This window comes from Pezoporus occidentalis, unplaced genomic scaffold, assembly GCF_034315485.1.
Source record: "Pezoporus occidentalis ecotype Australia unplaced genomic scaffold, CSIRO_AGI_Poc_V1 ctg95, whole genome shotgun sequence".
In the NCBI taxonomy this organism is placed as follows: Eukaryota; Metazoa; Chordata; class Aves; order Psittaciformes; family Psittacidae; genus Pezoporus; species Pezoporus occidentalis.
Window position 1 is genome coordinate 2,034,195 of NW_026916315.1, and position 24,487 is coordinate 2,058,681.

Consider the following 24,487-nt stretch of genomic DNA (forward strand, 5'->3'; position numbering starts at 1 on the left):
TAGAGCAACTGACACCATCTACCTGGACTTGGGCAAAGCATTCGACGCTGTCCTGCATGACATCTTTGTCTCTAAATTGGAGAGACATCAATTTGATGGATGGACCACGCGGTGGATAAAGAACTGGCTGGCTGGCCGCACACAAAGAGTTGTGGTTGATGGTTCAATGTCTGGTGGAGACCAGTAACGAGTGGTGTCCCTCAGGGATCAGTGTTAGGACCAGTCTTGCTCAATATCTTTGTTGCTGACATGGACAGTGGGATTGAGTGCACCATCAGCAAGTTTGCCGATGACACCAAGCTGTGTGGTTTGGTTGATACGCTGGAGGGAAGGAATGCCATCCAGAGGGACCTTGACACGCTTGTGAGGTGGGCTGATGCCAACCTCATGAAGTTTAACCATGACAAGTGCAAGGTCCTACACCTGGGTAGGAGCAATCCCAGGCACAGCTACAGGTTGGGCAGAGAAAAGATTCAGAGCAGCCCTGTAGAGAAAGACTTGGGGGTGCTGGTCGATGAGAAAATGCACATGAGCCGGCTGCAGTGTGCACTTGCAGCCCAGAAAGCCAACCGTATCCTGGGCTGCATCAAAAGGAGCGTGACCAGCAGGTCGAAGAAGGTGATCCTGCCCCTCTACTTTGATCTTTTGAGACCTCACTTGGAGTATTGTGTGCAGTTCCAGTGCCCTCAACAGAAAAAGGACATGGAACTGTTGAAACAAGTCCAGAGGAGGGCCATGAGGATGATCAGGGGACTGGAGCACCTCCTGTATGAAGAGAGGCTGAGAAAGTTGGGGCTGTTCAGCCTGGAGTAGAGAAGGTTGGCTGGAGACCTCATAGCAGCCTTCCAGTATCTGAAGGGGGGCTACAAGGACGCTGGGGAGGAACTCTTCATTAGGGACTGTATTGACAGGACAAGGGGTAATGAGTAAAAACTTAAACAGAGGAAGTTTAGACTGGATATAAGGAAGAAGTTCTTGACTGTAAGGGTGGTGAGGCACTGGAATGGGTTGCCCAAGGAGCTGTGAGTGCTCCATCCCTGGTGGTGTTCAAGGCCAGGTTGGACAGAGCCATGGTTTAGTGTGAGGTGTCCCTGCCCATGGCAGGGGGGTTGGAACTAAATGATCTTACGGTCCTTTCAAACCCTAACTATTCTATTCTAAAAGTAGATCTAATAAAAAGTTGCAGGGTTTGAAAAAGTTCCTCCTATGTTTCATAACAGCTCTGAAACCTCTTAGCTCCCAGAGGAAAAGCACCAGGGGAAGGCAGAACTGTAGCTCCAGAAGTACTAGAATTAAATCCAGATAGGAGCGGGGGCAGGGAGAGGCAAGAAATGGATGTAAGTTACAGAACTGTCCTCAAGCGATTCATGATGTGCAGAGATTTCTCAGCTATTCTTATTTTGTTTTAAATCCTGCCAAGAGACACTGGGAGAGATTCTGCGGGCTCTGGTCCTGCACCCTCTCATGTCAGTATTAGGAAACTGTTTGTCTCAGATGGCAATTACTCATCAAGCTTTGGCAACACACCATTGCTCATGCAGTTATTTCCATAAAATCATATTATCAGGTGAGCAGATGATGAAGAAAGGAATTTGCATTTAACATGCAAGTCATTAAATTAGCTGAAGAAGTCAATATACACAGCTGTAACAAACAAGCTACCAGCTAGAATCAGTGGGGCCACATTTGCCTTTAATTAACCATCTTGTTTTCTTGCTGAAAGGCCTGCAACAAGGCAGGCCCACAGAATTGGCTTTCTTTTATGACAGATCAGTATGATTTCTTTTGCTTTGTTTTCTGTAGCATAGGGAAGAAGATTTGTACATCAGCCAGAGAAGCACAAGCTTCTGACAGCGCCAATCCCATTCAAGGCTGTAGAATAAAACCTTTTACACAACATAGATCCCATGTAAGGCTTGAGAAAGAAGGCTGGTTTGAAGATTTCCAGGTCTGAAGCACTGTTTTTGGCCCTAATATTCATTAAAGCCATGTGAAGCAGTTCAACTAAGCATGAAGAAATGGATAGCAAATACCTGATTTTTATTTCATACAACATTAAAAAAAAAAATAAGATCACCCTTTATTAGCAAACACAGTCATTGCCAATGTTTTTTCCAATACTTCACGCATGCTTTTTTTTTCTTTAACAGAAATATTTCTCAAAAAGCTACCCTGCAGATGGTATTTGACTGAATCATTACTTATACCAATATTTTTGTGCTCACCCTTAAGATTCTTTATTGCCTTTTACACTAACAGCATTTTTGGAAAATTGAATGATTACATGTTAACTGACACACAGTTCATTAACAAAGGCTAAATAAGAACAGCTACATGCACACAGATAATGGCAAGGAATAGATACAGCCCCATCTCTGTGTCCAGCCTGCTCACTAACAGTTTTCTATAGTAACAACCCATTCTTGTTAGCATCAGTTAAAAAGGGTCTGAATTGACCTACTTTTGCAGCTATCTACCAAGATTCTACAAGAGCAGATGCTTATCACAAAGCCCTACTTTTAATAATATAGGAACTGTAGCGTCAGTGTGAAAAATTAATCCTTTTCTGACTGAAGTTCTGTGTGACCACAGCAATGTCTCCAAAGTCTTGTGGTACTGTTTTATGGATATGCCTTAGTTTTTCTGCATGGAAAGATGCAAATGGAAACAAATGGCTTTGATCTGAAACTGTCTAAAAACCTACATTGCGTTAGTGTCAAGAGTGCATACTGAGAAAGCACAGGGGAGAAAAAAAATATCCAACTCCATCATTATGATAGCTATTAACATATGTCAGCAGGTGAGACAGAAGACTGAGGCTATGAAGAATTTCTCCCAGAGTGCAGATTTCCACTTTGATGTCAGATCAGGCAAAAAAAATTCACATTATATCCTAAGTTATGAAATAACAACACAAATACATATAACCTATCATTACATTCAGAAAAGGAATCCTCCATTCATCTGATTCCTAGTAAGTTTAAATTACGCTTTAGCAATATGCATTGGAATTAATATCCAGTTTTATACTTTGCTCACAAGCCAAATCAAAGAAGTGTAGAAGAAAAGTTGCACATAAACAGAAAAAATGACAAAGGCTCCTGTTTGAATAGTGAGCTGAGAACAGATTTCTTACAGCATGAATAATGATCAAAACATTCAATAGGGATAAACAAAAAGTAGCCTTCAATGTTAATCAGCCAGCCACATTCATCAGTGCTTTTGGCATCAACCAAGCGACCCTAACTAAAAAGAAATATTGTCTTTGGAATTTATTATCTTGCTTCATTCTCTTGCCAGCTGTCTCACTTAGCTGCCAAGTTCTCACTGATCTCCTTCTTAATCCATCCTCAACTGTGCAGAAGTGCAAGGTATGCCATCCTGCATCATCCCTGGCAATCTGCAAAGGTGATGCTGCACAATAAATCACAGAAATATCTGCTTATGGTAAACTCTCAGGTTATGGTATTGTTATGCGTATGGTATTACTGCTCAGGTAAACAAGACACAGCAGTAGCATTAATGGTTGCTTTTGTGAGACTCTCCTTGAAGCTGGAGGGGAAGCATTATTTGGATCTTGTTGTTCAGCCGGAGAGTATGCACAAGCTGCAATTTCACCTATGTCAATAGCACTCTTTGCTACCACAGGGTAGGACAAGTTGGTCTGCTGTAATATACTATACAGCATCCACCCCAGCACTAAGAAAGTACATGCACTGTGAAAGACATGGGGGAAGGACCACCTAATTTCTCCCTATAGTCAAAAGAACTACTCCCCAAAAGACATGCAGCTATACTTCAGTCAGAGTCTTCTCACAAAATCATTTTCCATAAGCTCCCTTCACTTCCTTTAAGTTGGCATTCACTCACCACATGCAGACTCTACCAGGAAAAATTAAGCACAGAATAAGTATTCACCAGCTGTCAGCAAGAGGCCATAAAGAAAGCTGACATCCTACACACCATATACTCAGCCTTTACAATCACCTCCCTTCAGAAGGACAGGAAATGGGCTCCTTCCTCTTCATGTCACTATCTCAGGCTTGTACTCAGCCCTAGAATTTGGTAGATTCAGGAAAAAATACTTGAACATCTTTATAAGTGAAAACAAAAAAGCCAGGCTTCCTATCCAGCAGAGCAGCACTGGCATGCTGCAGATAAAGAAATATCTCTGAAAACCAGTTCTTTACAGAAAGTGAAATAGGGGACTTCAACCTCTGAAACTTAGCAGGTTTTCTCAGCGGAAGTATTCCCATCTTCACATGATAGAGAGACAGCTCACTTTTTTGAAGTGTAAATTTAACCTGTTTATGTTCCTATGTATTACCAGGACTGCACACCCCTGGAAGGATCATGAATCAAACACCTTTTTTTATAGCAACAAATACAGCATTTAATAGTTTAAGTATTTCCTTTTGCTTTTTATTAGCTGTTACAGTAACAGAGATCAAATATCCAGCAAGAAGCTAGTTTCCAAGAGATCCATATGGTATATTGCCTTGAACCAGAGGTTTGTGTAGGTCAGAAGACATCTAGAAATACCAATTTCTAGAAATGTTACAGTTCTACTCCTCCAAAACTCCTTGTAGCAATACTTGCCTACATTTGTGAGAAAGCAGCAAGAAAATAATGAGCAAGAAATCAAATGACAGAAATTACGAAGTACGACACTAATTTCCTGTTTAATAACCGAATTTTTTTACCTTTCATCAAGTTAGGACTTAAATTTTTTTGAGTAAGAACTCATCCTGTGACAATTTGAATACTATAAAAAATGCAAAACCTTAATCATCCCTTATTTATTTGAATTTGCAACAATTCTTCTAAAAGAAACAGAAAATTGAAGGATATTTCTAAATGGATGAGAGCACTTTGTCTTTTCTGCTTTTGAACTGATCTGTAGATAATCTTACCCTGGGAATATTCTCAAAAAACCTTCCCAGACAAGCCAGGCCAATTCATGCAAATAGGGCCAGAAGAGTGATTTGCCTAAGGTGCAAACATTTTTTCCCCATCAGTTCACCTTCACCAAACAAAATAAAAATAAAAGAACCTCTTACCAATGGTGGCTGCATTGAGAAGGCAAACAGACTTGGTGACACTCATTAATTTTCCTGAGTGGCAGATAACCCTAGAGAGTTATTACCCTGACCTTTTCCATGTGACTCCTTGTAAAAAGGGAGTCTCCATCTTCTTTGTAGTCTCCCTATAAATACTGGAACATGATGATAAGGTCTCTCCTAAGCCTTCTTTACCCAAGGCTAAACAAAGGCAGTTCTCTCAGACTTTCCTCATGTGGCAGGCTTCCCAGTTCTTTGACCATGTTTGTGGCCCTGCCCTGGACCCTTTCCAGACTGTCCAAATCCTTTCTGTAAGCGGGTACCAAAACTGAGCACAGAATTCCAGGTCCCTGACAAGCACCAAGTGGGATAATGACATTTTTATCTCTGCTAGTGATACCTTTGTTGGTGCAACCCAGCATCCTGTTGGCTTTCTTTGCCTCAGGATCATACTGTTCACCCATATTGAGCTTGCTGTCCACCAAGACCCCCAGGTCCCTTTCCACAGAGCTGCTCCCCAGCCAGGTAGATCTCAGCCTGTGCTGCCTCTTGGATTGTGCAAGATCTTACACTTGTCTTTGTTGAACTTGATAAGGTTCTTATTAGCCCACTTTTCCAGCCTATCCAGGTCACCCTGCAGTGTAGCTCTCAAAAAATGTCTACTCCTCCACTCAGTTTGGTAGCATTGGCAAACTTCATCAGGGCTTATTTCTTGCAGGTGTGGCTTAGCCACTAGCACAGCTTGTTGAATTATTTAACAGCACTACTTGTAAGCAATAACTAAAAATGCCTTTCAGCTGCTATGGCAGTACTGACTTCATTTAAACATTTTCAAATATTTGGCAAATAAGCAGGCAAAGGAAACCCACTATGGATGGAACAGCAGCTACAGTATGTATGATTTTATTCTGCTTGTAGAAAGAAATACATCTGAATAGTACGCTGACCTTCATGCTGCTCATCAGTGAGCTCAATGCACAACAGCTGGCACTTGATTACCTTAGATGGCTCCCAATAAGAGCAAATATTCAGTGTTGCTTCACTTCTTGTTAATCTTCTGATGGAATTCATTGTATACCAAGATTATTAAACTCAAACATCTCTCCTAATCACCAACATAAACACACACAAAAGACATAGAAGTTTCTACATACTATACAGCTGTGTTATAGAAGCAAAAGACAGTTGCAGTCATTAAAAGAAATGCTTCCTTGTCTACTCTTACTTACACCAGAAAACATGCAAAAACAATACTGCACATTCAGCATCACCCAGATTAGAGTGATCTGAATTTTAATTGTGTATTTGAAATTCTTGAAGGGGGAAGGAAACAAAAACCCACCACAAATCAATCTCTTTAGTATGCACATTATATCATTATTTCAATTAAAAAAAAAGCCTAAATGCCTCAAAATCCCCCACAAATTAATACTTCTTATGTGTATGAAAACATCAAGAAAAAAAAATAAAGCTACCAAAACATGCTATACTAATTCACCTGATAAATATGCATATAGCACACATTTTGCCTGCAAGAATATAACAAACTGGAAGTAAAACTTCACATGCTCATGGAATTTCATGCGTCCATGTGAAACATATAATTGAAAAGTTTACATATAATGTTTCATGCTCCTGAACAATCTCTAGCCTCACATGGCTGCAATATGTTCCTCCAGGCTTTTGACAAATTATATGAAGTACCTGAAATGTAGTAAATACTCATTTGTTTCCATGTAAGACCAATCTGTGGGAGGACTTTAACAATTCATACTATGCAGCTATTTAACAACATCCAAAATTGAGTGTCTACATTAAAAGTTAGTCATAGCACTCAATAAGCACCAATACAAGCCTAGACAGCTCAAGAGCTTTTATTCCTTGAAATTTATAAAGCTGCATTAAGTGATTTTTCAGACTGAGCAGTATACCACCAGATCACAAATAGACAGAAGTTTTAAAGGGATCTTCATCAGTCTTTGCTCATTGTTAGTGTGGAACAATTAGTTACTATGTTCTCCTCAACGCAGAACATGCAACTGAGAGAAATCGTCAACCCTTATTCAAGATTTCAGTCTGTATTTGTTCAGCTGCTGGCAAAAAAAAAATAAATTAGATGAATGTTCCCTTTCACAAACAGCAACATCAAACTGATAGCTTTCAAAACAAGGGCTCACTACAATCCACTTAAGCAAGTAAAGCAGATGCCAAGTTATTTTTAGAGCTACCAACATTTGTTCTCTGCCTTAACTCCCACTCTAGAAAGAAAAAGGGGATGAAAGTAGCATTTATGATCCAAAATTCAGAGATCTATAAGGAACTGTTCCAACAATAATAAAGGGCTTCAATATGAATTTAATTTGACATTCTGAATTACTTACAACTATACGAAGCAGGAATCCATCTCAATCAACTAACAAGACTTCAAGATTTCCTCTTCAGGATGTTAATACTGACGACCCTGTAAAGCTTGTGCTTCTTGCATATAACCACCCTTTACTCTTTTGCTGCCAAATATAAACTGCTCTTTTGAATACCACTCTAGATACTAACAAGCACTATTGTACTTGTATTGTACATGACAATCACACAAAATACCTCCAGAAATCTGGTAGAAATCATTTTGTCCAAGCAAATTAAAATGATCACAAATAATAGCGCATCCAACCATTCTGATACAATTCATCTTCGTATAGCCATTTGAAAGGTTGGCAGTAAATTATTTTTTCCAAAGAGACACTACTCCATAAATCTGAATTCAGCTGCATCTTAGCATTTCCTACATATTTATTCTGTTCTAAGCCTCTTTCATCATAAATGAAAGAAAACACAACTCAGACTGTCAACTAAGCCTGTCTAAAATGTCCAAGAGTGTTCTCTCTGATGTGCTTTAAAGCTATAACAATACCAGTACCAGCCAAAGCATAATTCACAATTATTTGATATAATCATTTTACATATATAAGTGATTTGAAACTCAATATTTTGCTGTAGCAGCAGTAAACTTCATTTAGCTTTATTATCAAAAACCTGCCAGAAGGAGTTTAGCCATTGTGTTGAAGCTCCCAGATGGTCTACAGACATAAGAGAGGAAAATCTAAATCTCAGGAAGAGATGAATGAGTGAGTGAGGGAGGTGCTTCTATTGCTGCCTTTGACACACTTGAATAACCGCCTTAATGGAAACATCCTGTAGAATTTAAAACCAAGTCTTCCAAATATATGGGGATGGGGTTGACTTTTTTTTTATGGCTTCTCCCTCCTTCAGCCTTGCTAGAAATTTGGCAGTTTTAACTCTGCTTTAACAATTTAACTCAGCTGTAGCCATCTAATGGTAACTCAAAGAGATCAATGAAGAAGCACTTTATTCTTGCCATATTTTGTAATAGGTTCTACATAACTGATTGCACACATACTTATTCCACCTTGGTAAACCAACATGCTTTTCCTGTAAGAAAAAATACATCCTGTTAGTAAGTGCTCTAACTCCACTTTTGACCTTTCTCTGTTTTGGAGGACTTAAAGCCAAGCAATCTCATTGAATGTTTCTTTTTTCCACAATTCTGTTTTTCAGTTAACAAAGTACTAGAATTACAGCAGCAAAGTTAATGAAGCTACCCACAGAACATAACCCAATATCATCAGCAAGCAAATATCCTGTCAGTCACATTCAAGTGAACAGAATAGGGTTTTTCTTATTTTCAAAAACATTAAGTTTAGTTTCTTCTTACCCACAGACAGGTAATAAGGAAACAAAGGTTCAAATCTCCACCTGACCAAGGCAAAGAGAAAAACCTGCAGTACTTTCAAATTGTAAACAGATCTGCTCTAAGAAAAATTACTGCATATATACTTTTTTTTTCAGTTTCTTCCTGGTATGCAGCAACTGCTCCAGTCTAAACCTTGTTTGGTCTCAAGCACACTGCCTTTTGCAGTTTTGACATATTTTTAAAGTCCTTGGATTCATAAAAACTAGTCCTTCATAAAATTGTGATTAGCTCTTCATACATCATCATTATAAACCAGATACAATAACATATTGCATAGAAGCACTTAGAAGTATTATTCTGTTATAAAGATTTATACAGAAACTTTTACCAATTTAGTTACACACACGTAACTATAGTTGCAGTTTCACTGGGGGGAAGAACCTTAAAAATCCACCTAGCCAGCCTGTAAGTTTTCTCTACTTAGAAACAGACTGTAGATATTGGAGAGTGGGGTGTGTGTGTGCATGCATGCATAGGTACTTCTGTGTTCTACTCTGAAAGAGACACTAACAACAAAACTACTTCAGGCTCCATTCACTTGTACAGCAGTTGAATTACAGTTAAAGGAGGATAAAATCACAGATGAGACACACACAACATAAAGCAGTCTTACAAAATAAGCACTAGTGCTGTTTGGTGACTCCCACTGCCATTTTCAAACAGTGAAGAACTAGGTAATGTTCTGTCAGTCTCCAAGTGGTTTTATCAATAGTTACTAAGAGGACAGCTCACACTGCAAATAAAATATAAACCATGACAGAGTATATTTAACATGCAGTTTCCTTGTTACCTTGCACTGTAAGGAAAATTGATGCTGTGGTAGATCCACCCTCGTTAGAAGCAATGCATCGGTACTCGCCAGCATCCATGAGCTTTACAGTCTTCACCTCTAAAGACAAGTTACTCAACATCCTTATTCGCAGGGGTTCCTTCAGTCTTGCATCCCTGCCATTTCTCTGCCAGGTAAGATTGTAACGCACTGTGCTTAAAGTTAGGCAGGTCAAGATAGCTCCTTCACCAGGGACAACCGTAATGTTGTTAGGAACCTGAATCACAGGTGGAGGCTCTGTGTAGGAAGAAAAGAATAAAGACCAAGTTGTAAGAGAAAAAGATTTGAGAACCTTTGCTTCATTTGTGGATTCTTGATACCTCAAGTACATTATGGGGGGTGGGGTGGGGTGGATAAAAGAGATTAAAAAAAAATTGGCTTAATGTTGACTTTTATTTCATATTGCTGAAGCCATGAAACAGAACCAGGGCAGCATCCTCATTCCCTGATGCTAAGCTACCTTACAGGAGCTGACATTATAAGAATACACCTGATTTAGGTCAAAACTGTATCACATCAGATGAAAAATAACCACCACCAGGTCCCAGAGTCTGATCTCTGAGGTGTGACCACACATGGTGGAATCTGAGCTAAACACACACTAGATTTTTGCAGGTTTGAGTATGAAAAAAAAGAATTATCGCATTACTACCAAGCTCTTCTAATAGTAACAATAAAACCAAGTTAACAGCTGCTCTAAGCATCATTATTGAGCTAGGTCTCTGCATAATAACAAATTGTTCTGGCACTATGCATGCTGGGTGTGCAGCTCTGCTTCCCTATAGCACACAGTCCTTAACAGTAGTCACCCTTAGAACTGAAACTGCATTTCAACACATGCAGAGGAGAGTGAAGAAAAGCTACACCTGTTTACTGAGAATGGACTTTCTCCCTTGCCCTTCAGGTTTTGGTTTGGGAGAAAAGACAAATCTAATGCTTTCCATAAGCATACCACCAAATTACTTAAAGAAACTTGGAGAGAGATTAAGGCAGTACAGGACTAAAATCCCCTGAACTAAAAATCACTCTGTGGTTGTGCATGACATCTTTTAGGCTACAGCAGTCTCTTACCACAGTAGTGCACAGACATAGCAAACCCGCAACCAAACTCTAAGCTGAATTTACAGCACTTCTTTACTGGCACTTCAGTTAAGGTCCCTGGACAAGCTAACAAGCCATTTGGCATTTTAAAGACTTAATATTAGTAGGATGAAGTCAAACTCAAGTGTTTGTTTTTCCAGCAACTAGGAAATGTTGATACAGTTCCAATACCTTTCACACAGCAGTTGACAAAATGGATTATCTGTGATATATTGTCTGCTACATGGACAAGCTAAGAATACTTGAAAAGACTGTTTACTTTGCTGAAAGCAGACATTTCATGTAATTTTCTTCCAAATATTTGTACACAAGGATTTCAAAGCAAATCCCTCACATTAATCCTCTGCAAGGCGCAAAATAGACGTAATTGCTCATGTTTACATTGTGAGGCAATCTCAGTCAATCTCTCAGTGCTCTATCAAATTTTTCCCCTCATCACTCTTGACTTTCAAGGGCTACCAATATCACATGAAAAAAGTTTGCATTCTCTTTCTGATCCCTCTGTGAGGAGGAAGATGGTTGTAACTTCAAGACCAAGAGTCTTCCGTGCCCACAATTTCTGGGGCATATATAAGATTTCTTGTCCTCCAAAGCATGATTTGAAACAAGCATATAGGAATACTGTCCACCTAAAGTGTTTTTGTAGCCCAAATATAAAGTGGGTCTTTAGAGCTAGGACATTAGTGACGTTACTGTTCCATTCTACTTGAGTACTTTACATGACTCTTCTCAAATTTATCTCTCCCCTTTGGGTTTGATTTGAGAGATTCCTGAGAAATGGAATCAAGCTCAGAAATTATTTCTGCTTTGAGCTGTGAGTTAGACTAGGTATCTTCTAAAGGTCCCTCCACCCTAAATTGTTTTATGATTCTGTGCTTCATAATACGGGTTAACTAACCTGAATTAGCTACTAGAGGAGATAAAATGCAAGACTTCAAGCCATTATATAAAACCTCAAGGCTGAATTCAAGCAGTCATTCTGAGCTCTACTATCCTCACTGCCACTAAATTAACTGACTCAGCTCCACCATTTTCCCTAGTCAAGAGCAATAGTTTACACTTCTGCATGACAGATGTCTGATCAACAAACAGAAGGCTATACAAAACAGATCTTTTTCTCAAAACAAATTATTTTTCCCTTTCCCCAAGACCATATTGCAACTGTGAAAACTTAAGTGACAAAATTTGCTATAGTAACGGACAAGGTTTTCATCCACCCACCCACATGCAGAAACATGATTTTCCTCTTAATTTTTGCTGCAAGTCATCTTCCTGCAGAAGACCACTAGTGTCTGCTGGAGCAGTTCAAGACCATGTCTGGTTTTAGGTTTTCTCCACCTGTGTTTGCAATGTGGCTTGGTTTACAGTTAATTAAACTAAATTCCTCTGACAGAGAAAAGGATTAACTTTGTGAAGTAAAGCCTGTTGTTTTAATTTGGGAAACATTTCTAGCAGATCTGCAATTAAAACTCCCAACATCATAAGCTGCAGGCAGTAAGTCGGCATCCATGTTTCCCAGTGGTCAGACTGACAGGTACACAAGCAGTTTAGCTCTCCACTTGCATTCACAGAAGGCCAACTCTCTCCCTTCCTCCCACTCCAACTTTTTATGTTCAAAACTTAATCAGGATGACACTATTCACTTTTCAGGAATGATTCTCTTGCCACAGCTAACTTTCAGTAATAATTGCTAGGGAATAATTTGTTAGCACTCCGAGTCTGAACAGGTCATTAACTTACATAATAAAAATTACCTCTCCCTTAACAAGTGAACTATCAGTGCTTTATGCTTTGAAACTGCTTTAACATAGAAGGCACACTAATTCACACTAAATGGATGACCAAATTTATAAGTAATTGTCCTTTAAATTGAGATTTTTATGAAGTTAGGAACATTTTAAAATAAATTTTTAAGAAAGTTAATAAAAATTACCTATTGGATAGATAATGACTGCTAGCCATTTTAAGGCTAGCAGCTAAATATTATAATTTATTCAAAATATTTGTCCTGATTAGCCCAGTTTATTCCTCATTTAATTATACCTCCATTGTAATTATTCACTTTTTAAAAATTCAAGGTAATAGATATGAGATTTCCAATAATTTAGTGAATTGTGTTTTTAAAAAATACACCAGATTTGAATGCAACTTCAGTAATTATTCATCTATCAGACAATACATACAATAAAGTAAATGAATAATTGCTACAGCTTGAAATAGAAGTGAAAATAATTGAGATCTGAGATTTCAATTTCTTCTTTACAAGCAATATCTAGTCCAACTGATAGTGGGAATTAATCAAAACATACGCAAGGGAATATTTAAAACAGGCTGAATAAACAATCGGCATACTTGTGTACATGGGTGAGAAAATATTAAACATACTAACATATGTTTTATTAAATACAATTTAATTAGAAATATACTCTGAATTGGAAATGTATCTTATTCAGTGACATTGCTCTCTGTTAAGTATTCCAGCACAATGTACTTCAGTGTAGAAGGATGGACTACTACCCACCTGATACATCCAAAAATGTCTGTGCACGTCCAGTTCCTGCACTGCTAGTTGCCATACATTCATAAAAACCTTCATCAGACAAGGAGACCTTGGCAATTTCCCAACTCATACTAGATGATTCTCTGGAGGAAAAAGAAAGGCATAATCACTAAGTTCCTGAAAGGATCAAAAAGTACGAGAACCTGGTTCCCTGACTATAGACACAGGAGATTTTCACGACATAAACAGCTTAACAATGTATAGAAGTATTAAGAAAGGTTTTTGCAGAATGTCTTACATTCATATCTACAAACATGCCTTTGACATATGTCAACTGTTATCACACAATAACTAAAACCACTGCAACTGCAGCCACTCAGCTGCTCATACTTGTTATTTTACTACTTGAGAAAATACTTTTCCTTAATACCAACAAGTTCCTACCTAGAGCCAGTATGTGGTACTAAACCAGTGGCTCTTACTAGTAAGGGTAACAAGGGTTCATCCTTGAGTTTCTGAAGCTCGGAGGTACATATAGTGGCTACACATAAAGGAGACTGATCCTCTACCAGATACAATCTGCTTTCCCCCATATGTAAATCTACTATTAGGTACATACAGTGGAGAGGGAAGCATCTACCCTCTTACAAGGTGACTACATCAAGAGAGATTTCTGTACTTTATAAACTGCAGGGACTACCTCCATCACAAACATTTACAATCCAAAAAATTGTGAAGTATCCATATGAAGATGACTCTGACTGGTGTTCTGCCGGCTGCATCCCCGAAATTAACTACCAGCAGTAATTACGGTCATCTAATACTCTGCACAATGATTGTCTAGTCATACAAACAGAAACAGCACAACACAGAATTGATGAATTCAAGACAGAAAATTAGGAAGAAACATGAGCAAGAAAGTATAACAGGAATATATGTAAATACTTGCAGCTTTTCTATATAACACTGCAAGGCCAAGCTGGTAGGCAATACCACCATGTACCACATACAATGTCAAAGTCAAGAAGATAAAAGTATAACTACATTGACTGATGGTTACAAGTGCTTAAAAACAAATGCTCTTACAGGTTCTCAAGATTCAAACCCACACATTATACAACTAGTGGTGAAACAGACACACAGATAATGGCATAAATGAGAAAAACAGTGGTTGTTCTGCAGTGTCCCAGCACCCCGTGTGGCCTGTTGCTATGGCATATAAACAAACAAAACTGATGAGAACAAAAATAGCCGTGATAGCTTTGGCAAGTGATTGCTTCATTATGGGAAAACACAGAATTAGTGAACTATTTAAGTCTCTTTTGTTTGTCTGAATAGATAGATAAATCAAATCCGTAAAGGGTATAAAAAGAACAAGAGAAAGAGAATATGCATGAAAGTTCAATGCTGTAGCACCATAAGACAGACAATCCAGCTATACCATGAATGAAAACATTATGTAGTGACCTTAAATAGCTTCCTACTTATTCTCTCTTACTTCACACTTACCCTAGATAACATAATATATCATAAATCAAATCTATGACTTCTTACAGTGCAGTGATGGCAAATGGATATGGCAATAACTGCCAACACTAAAGATTAAAGTAATGTTTCTTCCAAGTAAAAAGAAAGAAATTTCTTTTTCGTGGAATGTGTATTAAAAATTAAGTTATGTAATCCTATTCTTCATTCCTGACTTTTGCTATACACCAGATGTCTAATGTGGAAGCCTTGAGAATAGAAGCACGAAAGGAAATGTGTCCAGTGGAAAAGCCTGGCAAACAGAGACCTGCAGTTGTCTATTAGAAAACAGATATACAATTTTGATGCAACGATGGCAGCAATGACAAACACACACCTCAGGGCATTTGCTGCACACTGTGCCACTGACTCTAAAAAGCAGCAACTGCACACAGCTCTTTGTAACATTTATTATTGGGACAACTCAGCAGCAAAGTCTTTTATTTACCCAGATCACTTTAAAATATATGCAATTTACTGATCAAGGTGTTTACCTAGTCGGTTTGGAAAATACAAACATGCCCCCTTAGACAAGTTGCATCCTAGCTATTTGTCCAAGGCCAGATTGGACAAAGCTTTGGGGGACATGGTTTAGTGTGAAGCGTCCCTGCCCATGGCAGGGGGGTTGGAATTAGATGACCTTAAGGTCCTTTCCAACCCTAACTATGATTCTATTAGTAGCTGTATAAACACTGGCAGAGAGCACAGTGACGTTCATGTCATAGCTAACTTCATCTCTTTGTCACCATAAACCACCAAACTCCATATCACATTTTCACCTGGGAGGGTACCAGCAGCAGGCTGTGGCTCAGATGATTGAACTAAAACATCACATTCACTTGTACTGCACTAGTTAACACATAGTTTGGAGGAATATGTCCTTCATGGTTTAGTAAAGCGGATACTGGACTCGACTAACAACCACAAATATCTGTTGATTCAGAGTGGGGTTTTCTAATTATTTTTATAGTTATTATTTTAATTAACTACATGGATTGCTCTTTCTTGTCAGAATTTCATACACTATTTTTCTGATTCTGACCTCTGCAAGGTGGGTGTGATCTGCCATTTACAATGCATTTTAAAATCCATGGATATTAAAGACATATTAGTGCTCAGTTCCTGCTGGTTTCTCACTGGAATGCAATGCTTACTACTGGTTTGGGTCACCTAAATCAGACTTCTCAGAAATGCACTAGGATGTTAATCGACATCCAAATTTTCTTACTAGACCATCACAGGATGCAGAAATCTAGAAAAACAAAGCTGCTGCAATTTTAGAGAATTTTTTTCCTACACATGTTACCATTTAAAATTAGCAATTATTACTACAGCTCACGGTAACTCTGAAATCAGAATAGAAAAAAAAAGCACAGCAAATTCTGGGTATGTTCACTTCAAGGACACAATAAATATTCATCTGAATGGTATTTTCACATAGTCAACTGTCAAGACAGAGCAATGATACTCAACATACAAACCATTTACTTCTTGAATATGTATTAGAAAAGAAAATTAAAAAATTGAGTGAAGACGACATCTTGCCACCAAAACTCAAACTCAATAATACAGCTCAAATCTGCATTAAACTAATAAGCTGGACAAGTCCTGTATGGAACTTCAATACTAACAAAACACAGACAAGGCAAATTAGAGCCTATTTAAATGCTATCAATAATACTTGGCTTGAGATATGTTTTGTTAAAATAACTTGGATAATCTGTTCATTCACCTGGTCTACAATACAAAAATGAAAAAAGCAGCATAATCATAAAGGTGCCAGATATGTGAAAAGCAAGGAATAAAAGTAGATGCTTTGATAACTATAAAATGGAAACAGTTATTGCTTAAGTGTGTGCTGGGAATGACTAAATATAAATGACACCTCATTAAAAACAATAATTAAAAAAGCTGCAGTATTTCACATTGCCAGTGTACAAAGGAGTGTCTCAATATATTTATTTTGGTAGTCATATGCCTGCTACTGAATGCTAGAATGTATGTTACATAATCATCTGTGCATCGGGGGGGGTGGGGGTGGTGGTGTGCTTCAAAGAGAAAAAAAACAAAACACCAACAAAACTAGCTACCATGCTACTTTACAAAAGTTTTAAGAAATATAGATATAAATTACAGTTTATCACAATTTAAGAATACACATTAGAGAGGGATTTTTGGCTAGAACCATACGTTCTCATCATCAATATGTAGTGACACCCTCCTGAAACATGCATATATACATCCTCCATAATGAATATCAGCAGAAATAACAGAATGGAAATAACAGGATATAAGCAGTATATAACAGTAAATAATAAATGGACATGATAGACTATAAATCAGAAATAAAACATCATTGGGGAAAAAAGAAAAAAAAAGAAAAATCAATACTTACTTAAAGAACTGATCGACTCCTAGTTTTACTCCACTTTTAGTAAAACGCTGAGTAAAAGGTATAAGGCTTTCTACATGGCAAGGAACAGACCCTGGTTGTAAATAATACCCTGGAGTCTTGGCGGGCATTGTAACTTTTGGAGCATCTGAAGAAAGAAAATATTCCCCAAAAGATTATTGGTAGTTATTAATGTATATTGTATCTTTTCCTTTTATTAAAGGAAAATTCAGGTTTTGACTGAGTTATAGCTACTAAATATCATTAGCTTTCCATCACAATGTAGAGATAGAACACTTTAAGGAAACAGCACAGGAAGTACTGGTATGTCTGAAAAAAAAAAATACTAGATACCAATTTTAACTGATTTAGATATGAGAAATACAAATTCAAGACAGGCTAAAATCTCTTACCAGGAGTTATACTAGAAAATGAAACACTTGAAACTCTCTGAAAAAGATAATCATTCTTGTCATAGCCCATTATTTTAACAAAAAAGGCTTCATCTGGTGGAATGAAGTCAGAAATATTCCACAATCCATAGGGCTTTCTGTCAGGATAGTATTTCACAGGCAAGGTCTTAAGAAGTTCCCCTGTAATACTCAGAAGTTCCAGTCTGTCTACTCTAGCTGGAAGAAAGATCCCAGTGGTATTTAGCAGCACGAAGGTTGGAATCCCTAGAAAAACAGAAACATGCTATTTTAAGTGCTAAAAAAAAAATAATTAAAAATGAAGAGTTAAATTCCATATGTATGGCTCACTACCCCATGAATTCGCCATTCAGCTTCAGCTCTTACATACTAAGCAGCAAAAAACTAAGCTGTGCTCTGCTTATTAGCTATCAAGAGACACAACACTGATTAGGGTTTAAATTACTGATTTTCAACAGGTGTTTCTGAAATAGCAGCCTCTTTATTAACTCATCTCTGTGCCTCAGAGCCAAAGACTTTTTCTGAAGCTCCAAAAGTAAGAGAAACAGTGTGGCAATTTGGAAGCATTTCATAGGTAAAAATACCCAGATTTTTGTAGGGGAAAAAAAAAGCTAATAGAAAGTTATACCTTCGTATGATAAAACAGGAATGTTGGCTGTGCTCTCATAGTCAAGTCCCAAGCACCAACCAACAGCAATCCCAAATTTAAAGTTCACCAGAGAGACCATTACAGAGTTCTACTTCACTTTGTGGGCCCAAAAATGTATATTGTTTACCATGGACTAAAATGGAAACAAACCTTGCACTGGCCTGCTGGATGTATTTTTGAAGTCTAATGTTGGCTTTCTAGAAAACCCAGCTCGAAAGTCAATAGTGCTGAGACCTGTGATCCGAACAGAGTGCCTTCCACTGCTCGAGGTCTGAAAAAGCAACAGATCAAAAGACCATGTGCATAATCAGCGTTTCAGGAGTTGCAGAGTTTCTGATTCAGCCACTGAGTTCAGTAGATAGAAGTCAGCTTTCATTAAAAAAAAACAAAACAAAAAGATAGGAAGGAGGCTTATGTCAAACGTTGTAAGTAAAAATGCCTTTATTAAAGTTTTAGTTACTGGACCCTACAATTGTAGTGTCAGCAAAAAGATGCTATTTGTCTCAGGGATAAATCACACCACAAATACACAAGAGCAACAACCACTTGTCACATGTCTGCTACTGTAATGGGAGACTACATAGAAGTTAGGACGTTGACCATTATGAAGTATACTATGAAACAGTAAGTAAAACCTAAGTCAATAGAAAAATTAGTGTAAAATTTTTGTTGATAATATATATAAATAAATTATCTTAGTACTGGAAATAAATTATCTTACCTTTTCACTTATTAGTAAGCTCCCTTTTTAAACATACACAAAGCTGATTTTATCCATGAGGGATGTGCAGACACCATAGGCACTGCATCTCATGAAAAAAGGGGCGAATAGAGACCAGCCTCAATCAATACTGTATATTAATGATTCATTTCTTTCGCAGCCAAGGTCTCAATTGGAAAGCACAGGATACATAAGTACTTCTTATCTCTACTCTCCACCTCCAGGTCATCATTCTGGTTTAATGGTTGGGTTGGGAGGGAGGTGTATGTGGAATAATCACAAACAACACCCACCTGTCCACCCACTCTTGAAAAGGCTTAGCTTATGTTGTTTGAGCTTTATGTTGTTTGAGGGTACAGTTGCTTTTATGCAAGTCCTCAATTTTACAATTATTGCACTTTATGTTACTTTCTAGCATTCAGTGCTGAAAAAGAAAAAGGACAGCTGCTACTTGCCAGGAGTGCACAGGGACCCTTAGAGTGTTGGGGAGGGGAGAAGCCAAAACAAACACAGCCACCACCCAAAAAAAAAACCCACCACTGCTGCACTGCACTGAGCACGAGTTAGATTTTTACAGACTTAACAATGACAAAACCATGGACAATTTCAAAGCAGGGGGGAATGGAGGGTGTGAAGGGGGAAGTGTAGTAAGAATCAAGAGGCTGTGAAGATTGATAGCTAAGCTATATTATTCCAAGATCAAATCTGCATTAGAACCTACACAGAAACTTTGTCCAGGGAGATGATACAGCACACAAGATTTGCAATGTGAAAGAAAATCAGTATTAAAATGAAATAATTCCACTGAACTTTATATGTCTAAAGAGTATTATCTGATCAATTCTCAAATACACAATTTCTTCAGTTTAGTAACTGCCTCTGATACAGCTGCATATGAATATTAAACAGTTATTTCCTGTAACAAGCTCTCTAGGAACAGCCATTTAGACAGTATGACAAATTGATGTCTACCTGATTAAAACAGCCTCTATTTGCTTCTATTTGGCTAGCCTTTCACCTCAGAAAAAAATCTGTAATGAAGAAACCTGGAAGGAAATCTTAGTTATAAAATACATGCCCATATTTGATGTCCTCATAATTCTAATACCTCAAGGCAACTAGAGCAGCACAGGAGGCAATCGGACTGCATACTATGCATTTTATATTACTCAAAGCTGTGATTTAAAGAACTCACTGAACATTGAAATAACACCAACACTTGCTTGTGAATTATGGTAGAATCTCCTTGGACTTATAATTCTCCAGTTGATTTAGCAGTGGCTAATGCTGTTTAGCTCACCATGATTTGTTATCATACTAGAATGATAATTTCTTGCACTTCCAGTGACAAATTTCTATATAAGCTCTTTACACAAGCCTAATTAAGACCTGGTTTACTCATAGAAGTTATCATAATTACAATAATTCAACTGTTTGCCATACTGGTTTTTGGGCGGTTTTTTAACCCAGAACACTTACATTTGAATACCTTATTCTCTGCAGAACTGGAGACAGCATTATGCTGATTTTAGAAAAACAAAAACATTAAAGGCCCTCACTGCAGGAGCAGCCTGATGCTTTAGCCAGGACTGGTTTGCATCTAGCTGAGCATGCTGGCCTGATTCCAGCTGAGCCACTTGGCAGTTTGCACCATGGTGAGTGCCAGGCCCAGCTTTTGAAGACACTATTAGCACTGAAAGGTATTACACATTGAGCCTAAAAGAGTGACAAGCTCCTCTTCCAGCAATTACTGAAATCCAGAAATTTGGGCAACACAATGCAGGCATACACAAGTAGTTCCACATGGCTCAGCTCACATCCAAAGAGGTCTCGGCTTAGCAACAGCCATGCAGGGCCAGAAAGAGATCACACTGGGCTTTTGATTTTTCTGCACTCTTTTTCTCTGTTCTTCAGGGCACTGAATGTTTGCTGGATTGCATGCTTAACCTAAATGACTCCAACAAGCTATGCAGTTGAATACTAAGGAACTGACTGTAGGCAAACTTCTCTCAGTTCCCAATATGTCTGACGTTACTAGACCACCAGGCTACCTCTGGACCAGACTTTTCAGCATTTCTGGTCCTAGAAGCATTGTCAGATATTCGAACAACTCTCCATAGAGTTGCTGTGCTCAACTTGCTTTCTAGCTCCAGTTCTGCAACAGTATCAATAGGTCCCTACAGTGCTGTATTTGAATTAATAGTCATTTTCAAATTCCCTCTGTGCTTATGTCATGGACACAGCCCTATGCAGCATGTATCCATTCAGTATACCCTATTGTGAATGTGGCTATGAAGGTACTTTACACAGTTGGACTTCCTCCTCAAAAATGATGCTATAGTATTTACACTTCTAGAATAGAATAGTGCAGTTGGAAGGGACCTATACTAGCATGATTTTTTTCCACATCAATTTAAGAAAGCTGGGATCATGTTGTTTTACCTACGTAAAAAACTATTTAACAATAAGACAAAGCATGAGTCAATTTAGGTCACAGTCACACAAGAGTTGAAAAGATTACATGAAAACTTGTAGTTCATTATGCATTCCTTCCTCTCCCCCACCCTAAGCATCTGTGTCACAACATGCTGCCCCCTACAAGATTCAACTGCATTTGTTTGAAGATAATTTGTCCACAAAACATAGTCAAAAAGTGTGATTTCTACATAAACAGTTAAGCCTTGCACAGATTTTAGGGTGCCTCAGAATTTACTATATTATAACAAGAGTGCTCTTGCTCATCCCTTTTTCCTGTTATGGTTTCAGGTATGCAAGTTTTTGGCTTGCTAAACTGTATTAACTTGAATCTCTGCTAAATTAGGGTTAAGGGTAGTCTAAACAATCCACTTTCTGTTCCTGACTTACACCTGTTTTATGCATACATTTACTGATCTATGAATGGTAAAGTTATTAGCTACACTGGCTTCAGCTCATAGCCCCACACTCTTTTGTGTAGCAGCAGGTCATAAGCGCTTTTGGAGGTTATTGCCTTTACACGTTTTTACCACATGCCTCACAACCATGATACAGCACTCACTTGTGTCCAAAAGCAAACATTTGAGCGCACTGCCACCCAGAGAAAATCCTCTAGAACCATAGTTCCAAGTGGCCCTTTTCTTACTAAGATATTTTGTTCGTTCATTTCAGAAGCAAGTGTGTTAATCTACCATTAGCCAGGAGCTGGTTGATTGCTACAACTGTCACAACCAGCAGGTATGATTGCTCTTCATCTCTTTCAGTACATATTAATAGCGACCAGTGTAAGGATCCTTCAGCAAAACTCAAGGAATTTTCTTACATGCCATTGTAGGAGTAGCAACCTTCCACATAGGGAGCTTAATCTGGGGGTCACTACAGTCAGTTTCAAGATCATTTCAGCAGAGTTCATGATTCTTTCTTGCTGGGTATAGCTGCTGATCATTTTGATCTTAACTTCTTAACATTTCCAATTCCTTTAGGGTGCATTCTGCAACACTCTGTGCCAAGATAACTCACAAGAACAAGTTTATTTACCATACTGTAGTATTTAAATACTTTACTGATATGGATTTCAAATTGAATGTATATTTATTGACTTTAAGAACCTACTAATGTAATCTCTGGCCTGAAAAGTGCACATCATCTCCCTCTCCCCATCTTCCAAACATGTTACACACAGCAAAGACCCTACCAAGGTGCCCAATCCCTCTGCACAAGAGTCCAGAATTTTGATACTCACTTCATCTTCTTGCCATTCGAATGAAAGAATGGCCCAAGAATTTGATGTAAGATAGTAACATCTAATATGTTACTATGTTGATAAGGGTTGTGTACTACTGCCTTCTAATTAAGTCACAACATACAGGTCAGAAAGGATATTTGTTATAAAACAAACTTATAGATAAATATCTGTGTTAAACGTCGATCAGTATACAACCTCTTTAAAGATATAGGACAAGTTATACATGATTTCTGCAATAATTTTACCTTAATTGTCCATGTTCCAGGCTCTGGATCTTTGACATTTACGACCTTTGCAGAGTTGTGGATATTTAACAGTTCATTTAGTCCTGATCCTTTACTGATCTCCTTGCCTAAAAAAAAAAAAAAACAAACCAAAAAAACAGGGAGTAACTACAGTATTATTGTTCTGTACTTGACTAGCAGTGAATGACAATTTACAACAGTCAAAATTCCCTGTAATACTTTGCTAAAATACTAAAAATGCTTATTCATTTTCACTCTTTTCATTCACTTGGGAAAATTGATACAGCCTGCAGCAATACAGAGCTGTGGGAAACCCAGCTGTAAGAAAAATAACTTGTCTTATTCACAGAAAATATTCCACTTTCAGTGAAAAAAAGGTAGCACAGAAGCAAACTCCCCTGAAGGATATCTTAGACTTGCCCTAACCTCACAGCCAGCCCACTTACTCTTCCACCCTCTAGGCTTATTTCAAGCAAGATAAATTCCACAGTAAAAATACTGACAAGCCAGGTTCTCCCGGCAGAGGGGCATAAGCCTGTGACTAAAAGAAGGAATACATAGAAAATCTTCACAGGGAATTAGCAGCCTGTTAGACATTCATTAAAGAGTGTAAATTTTCATACTGCACCACACTTTATACATAGACCTGTACATACAAATATAGGATGTTTGTGTGCAGGAACTGGTTCTCTATAGAGGCATTTTTCTCCCTCAAGGCTAACTATAAAGTACCATCAGCACTAAAGGGAAAGCTGAAGTTGAGAATGGGATGTCCCATCATCAATTTTTAAGGCCTTTTTAGATATGCCCCAACTAACTTCAGTGAAACTATGGATTTATGTGCATGGAGCTGACCAATAAGAAAGGAAAACACATAGATAAGGTGTCAACTTCAGCTAAGGAAAACATACAGATGGGGTCAACTTCAGCTAAGCTTGACAGTTGCACCCAGGATTGTGCATTATCATGGTTTGAAGAGACACAGCATAAGCAAATTTCTTTCCTGAAAACAAACAAGAATGCTTCAGTGGAGAGCAGACCAGGCTATATTGCAGGAAACTCATTTAATGCATAAAATATTTCAAAGATAACAAAATTTAAGCTATAACCTTAGCCAACAGCCATTCAGAGAAGATAAAGTACCATCTGAATTTATTTCCAGTTCCACGTTCCTAAAGCATCAACATAGCAACAAACAGTAGATTTGTTAAAAAAAAAATGCCTTCAATTACAAATTAATATCCAATTCTGCCATTGCATTCTCACACATGGTTCAGCTAAAGATAGACACAAGTCAGGGTTTAATCAAACCAGGGTTCAAAGAATCTAGAGCTCAGTTTACCTTTCAGCACATAAAACACAACCATCATGTATAACCCTTAAACGATGGTTCAGTGACTACATAAATACATGAAAAACAAAAGTGTTCAGAAATTTGGAATACAAGGACAAACAATAAGAACGTAGATGGAGCTGAAAGGAAGTGGTCAGAACAGGGAGATTTCCAGTTTCCTCCAAGTCAAAGAACTGGAACTTCTGGATTAA

The 24,487-nt window shown here is 38.0% G+C and overlaps 1 protein-coding gene across 6 annotated transcripts in view; it reads right to left on the reverse strand.

Moving 5' to 3' along the window:
* Nucleotides 1–24,487, reverse strand: part of HMCN1 (hemicentin 1) — a 190,985-nt gene that overhangs the window by 116,243 nt on the left and 50,255 nt on the right. For 5 of the 6 annotated variants that reach the window (XM_062606279.1, XM_062606283.1, XM_062606281.1 and 2 more), the window contains exons 6-11: nt 22,943–23,049; nt 18,406–18,526; nt 17,589–17,852; nt 17,179–17,323; nt 13,281–13,402; nt 9,620–9,895 (exon numbers count right to left, since the gene is read on the reverse strand). In XM_062606279.1, the coding sequence (XP_062462263.1) occupies nt 9,620–9,895; nt 13,281–13,402; nt 17,179–17,323; nt 17,589–17,852; nt 18,406–18,526; nt 22,943–23,049 (1,035 nt within the window). The remainder of the gene's footprint in view (nt 1–9,619; nt 9,896–13,280; nt 13,403–17,178; nt 17,324–17,588; nt 17,853–18,405; nt 18,527–22,942; nt 23,050–24,487) is intronic. The other variant, XM_062606280.1, reaches the window with a different exon arrangement.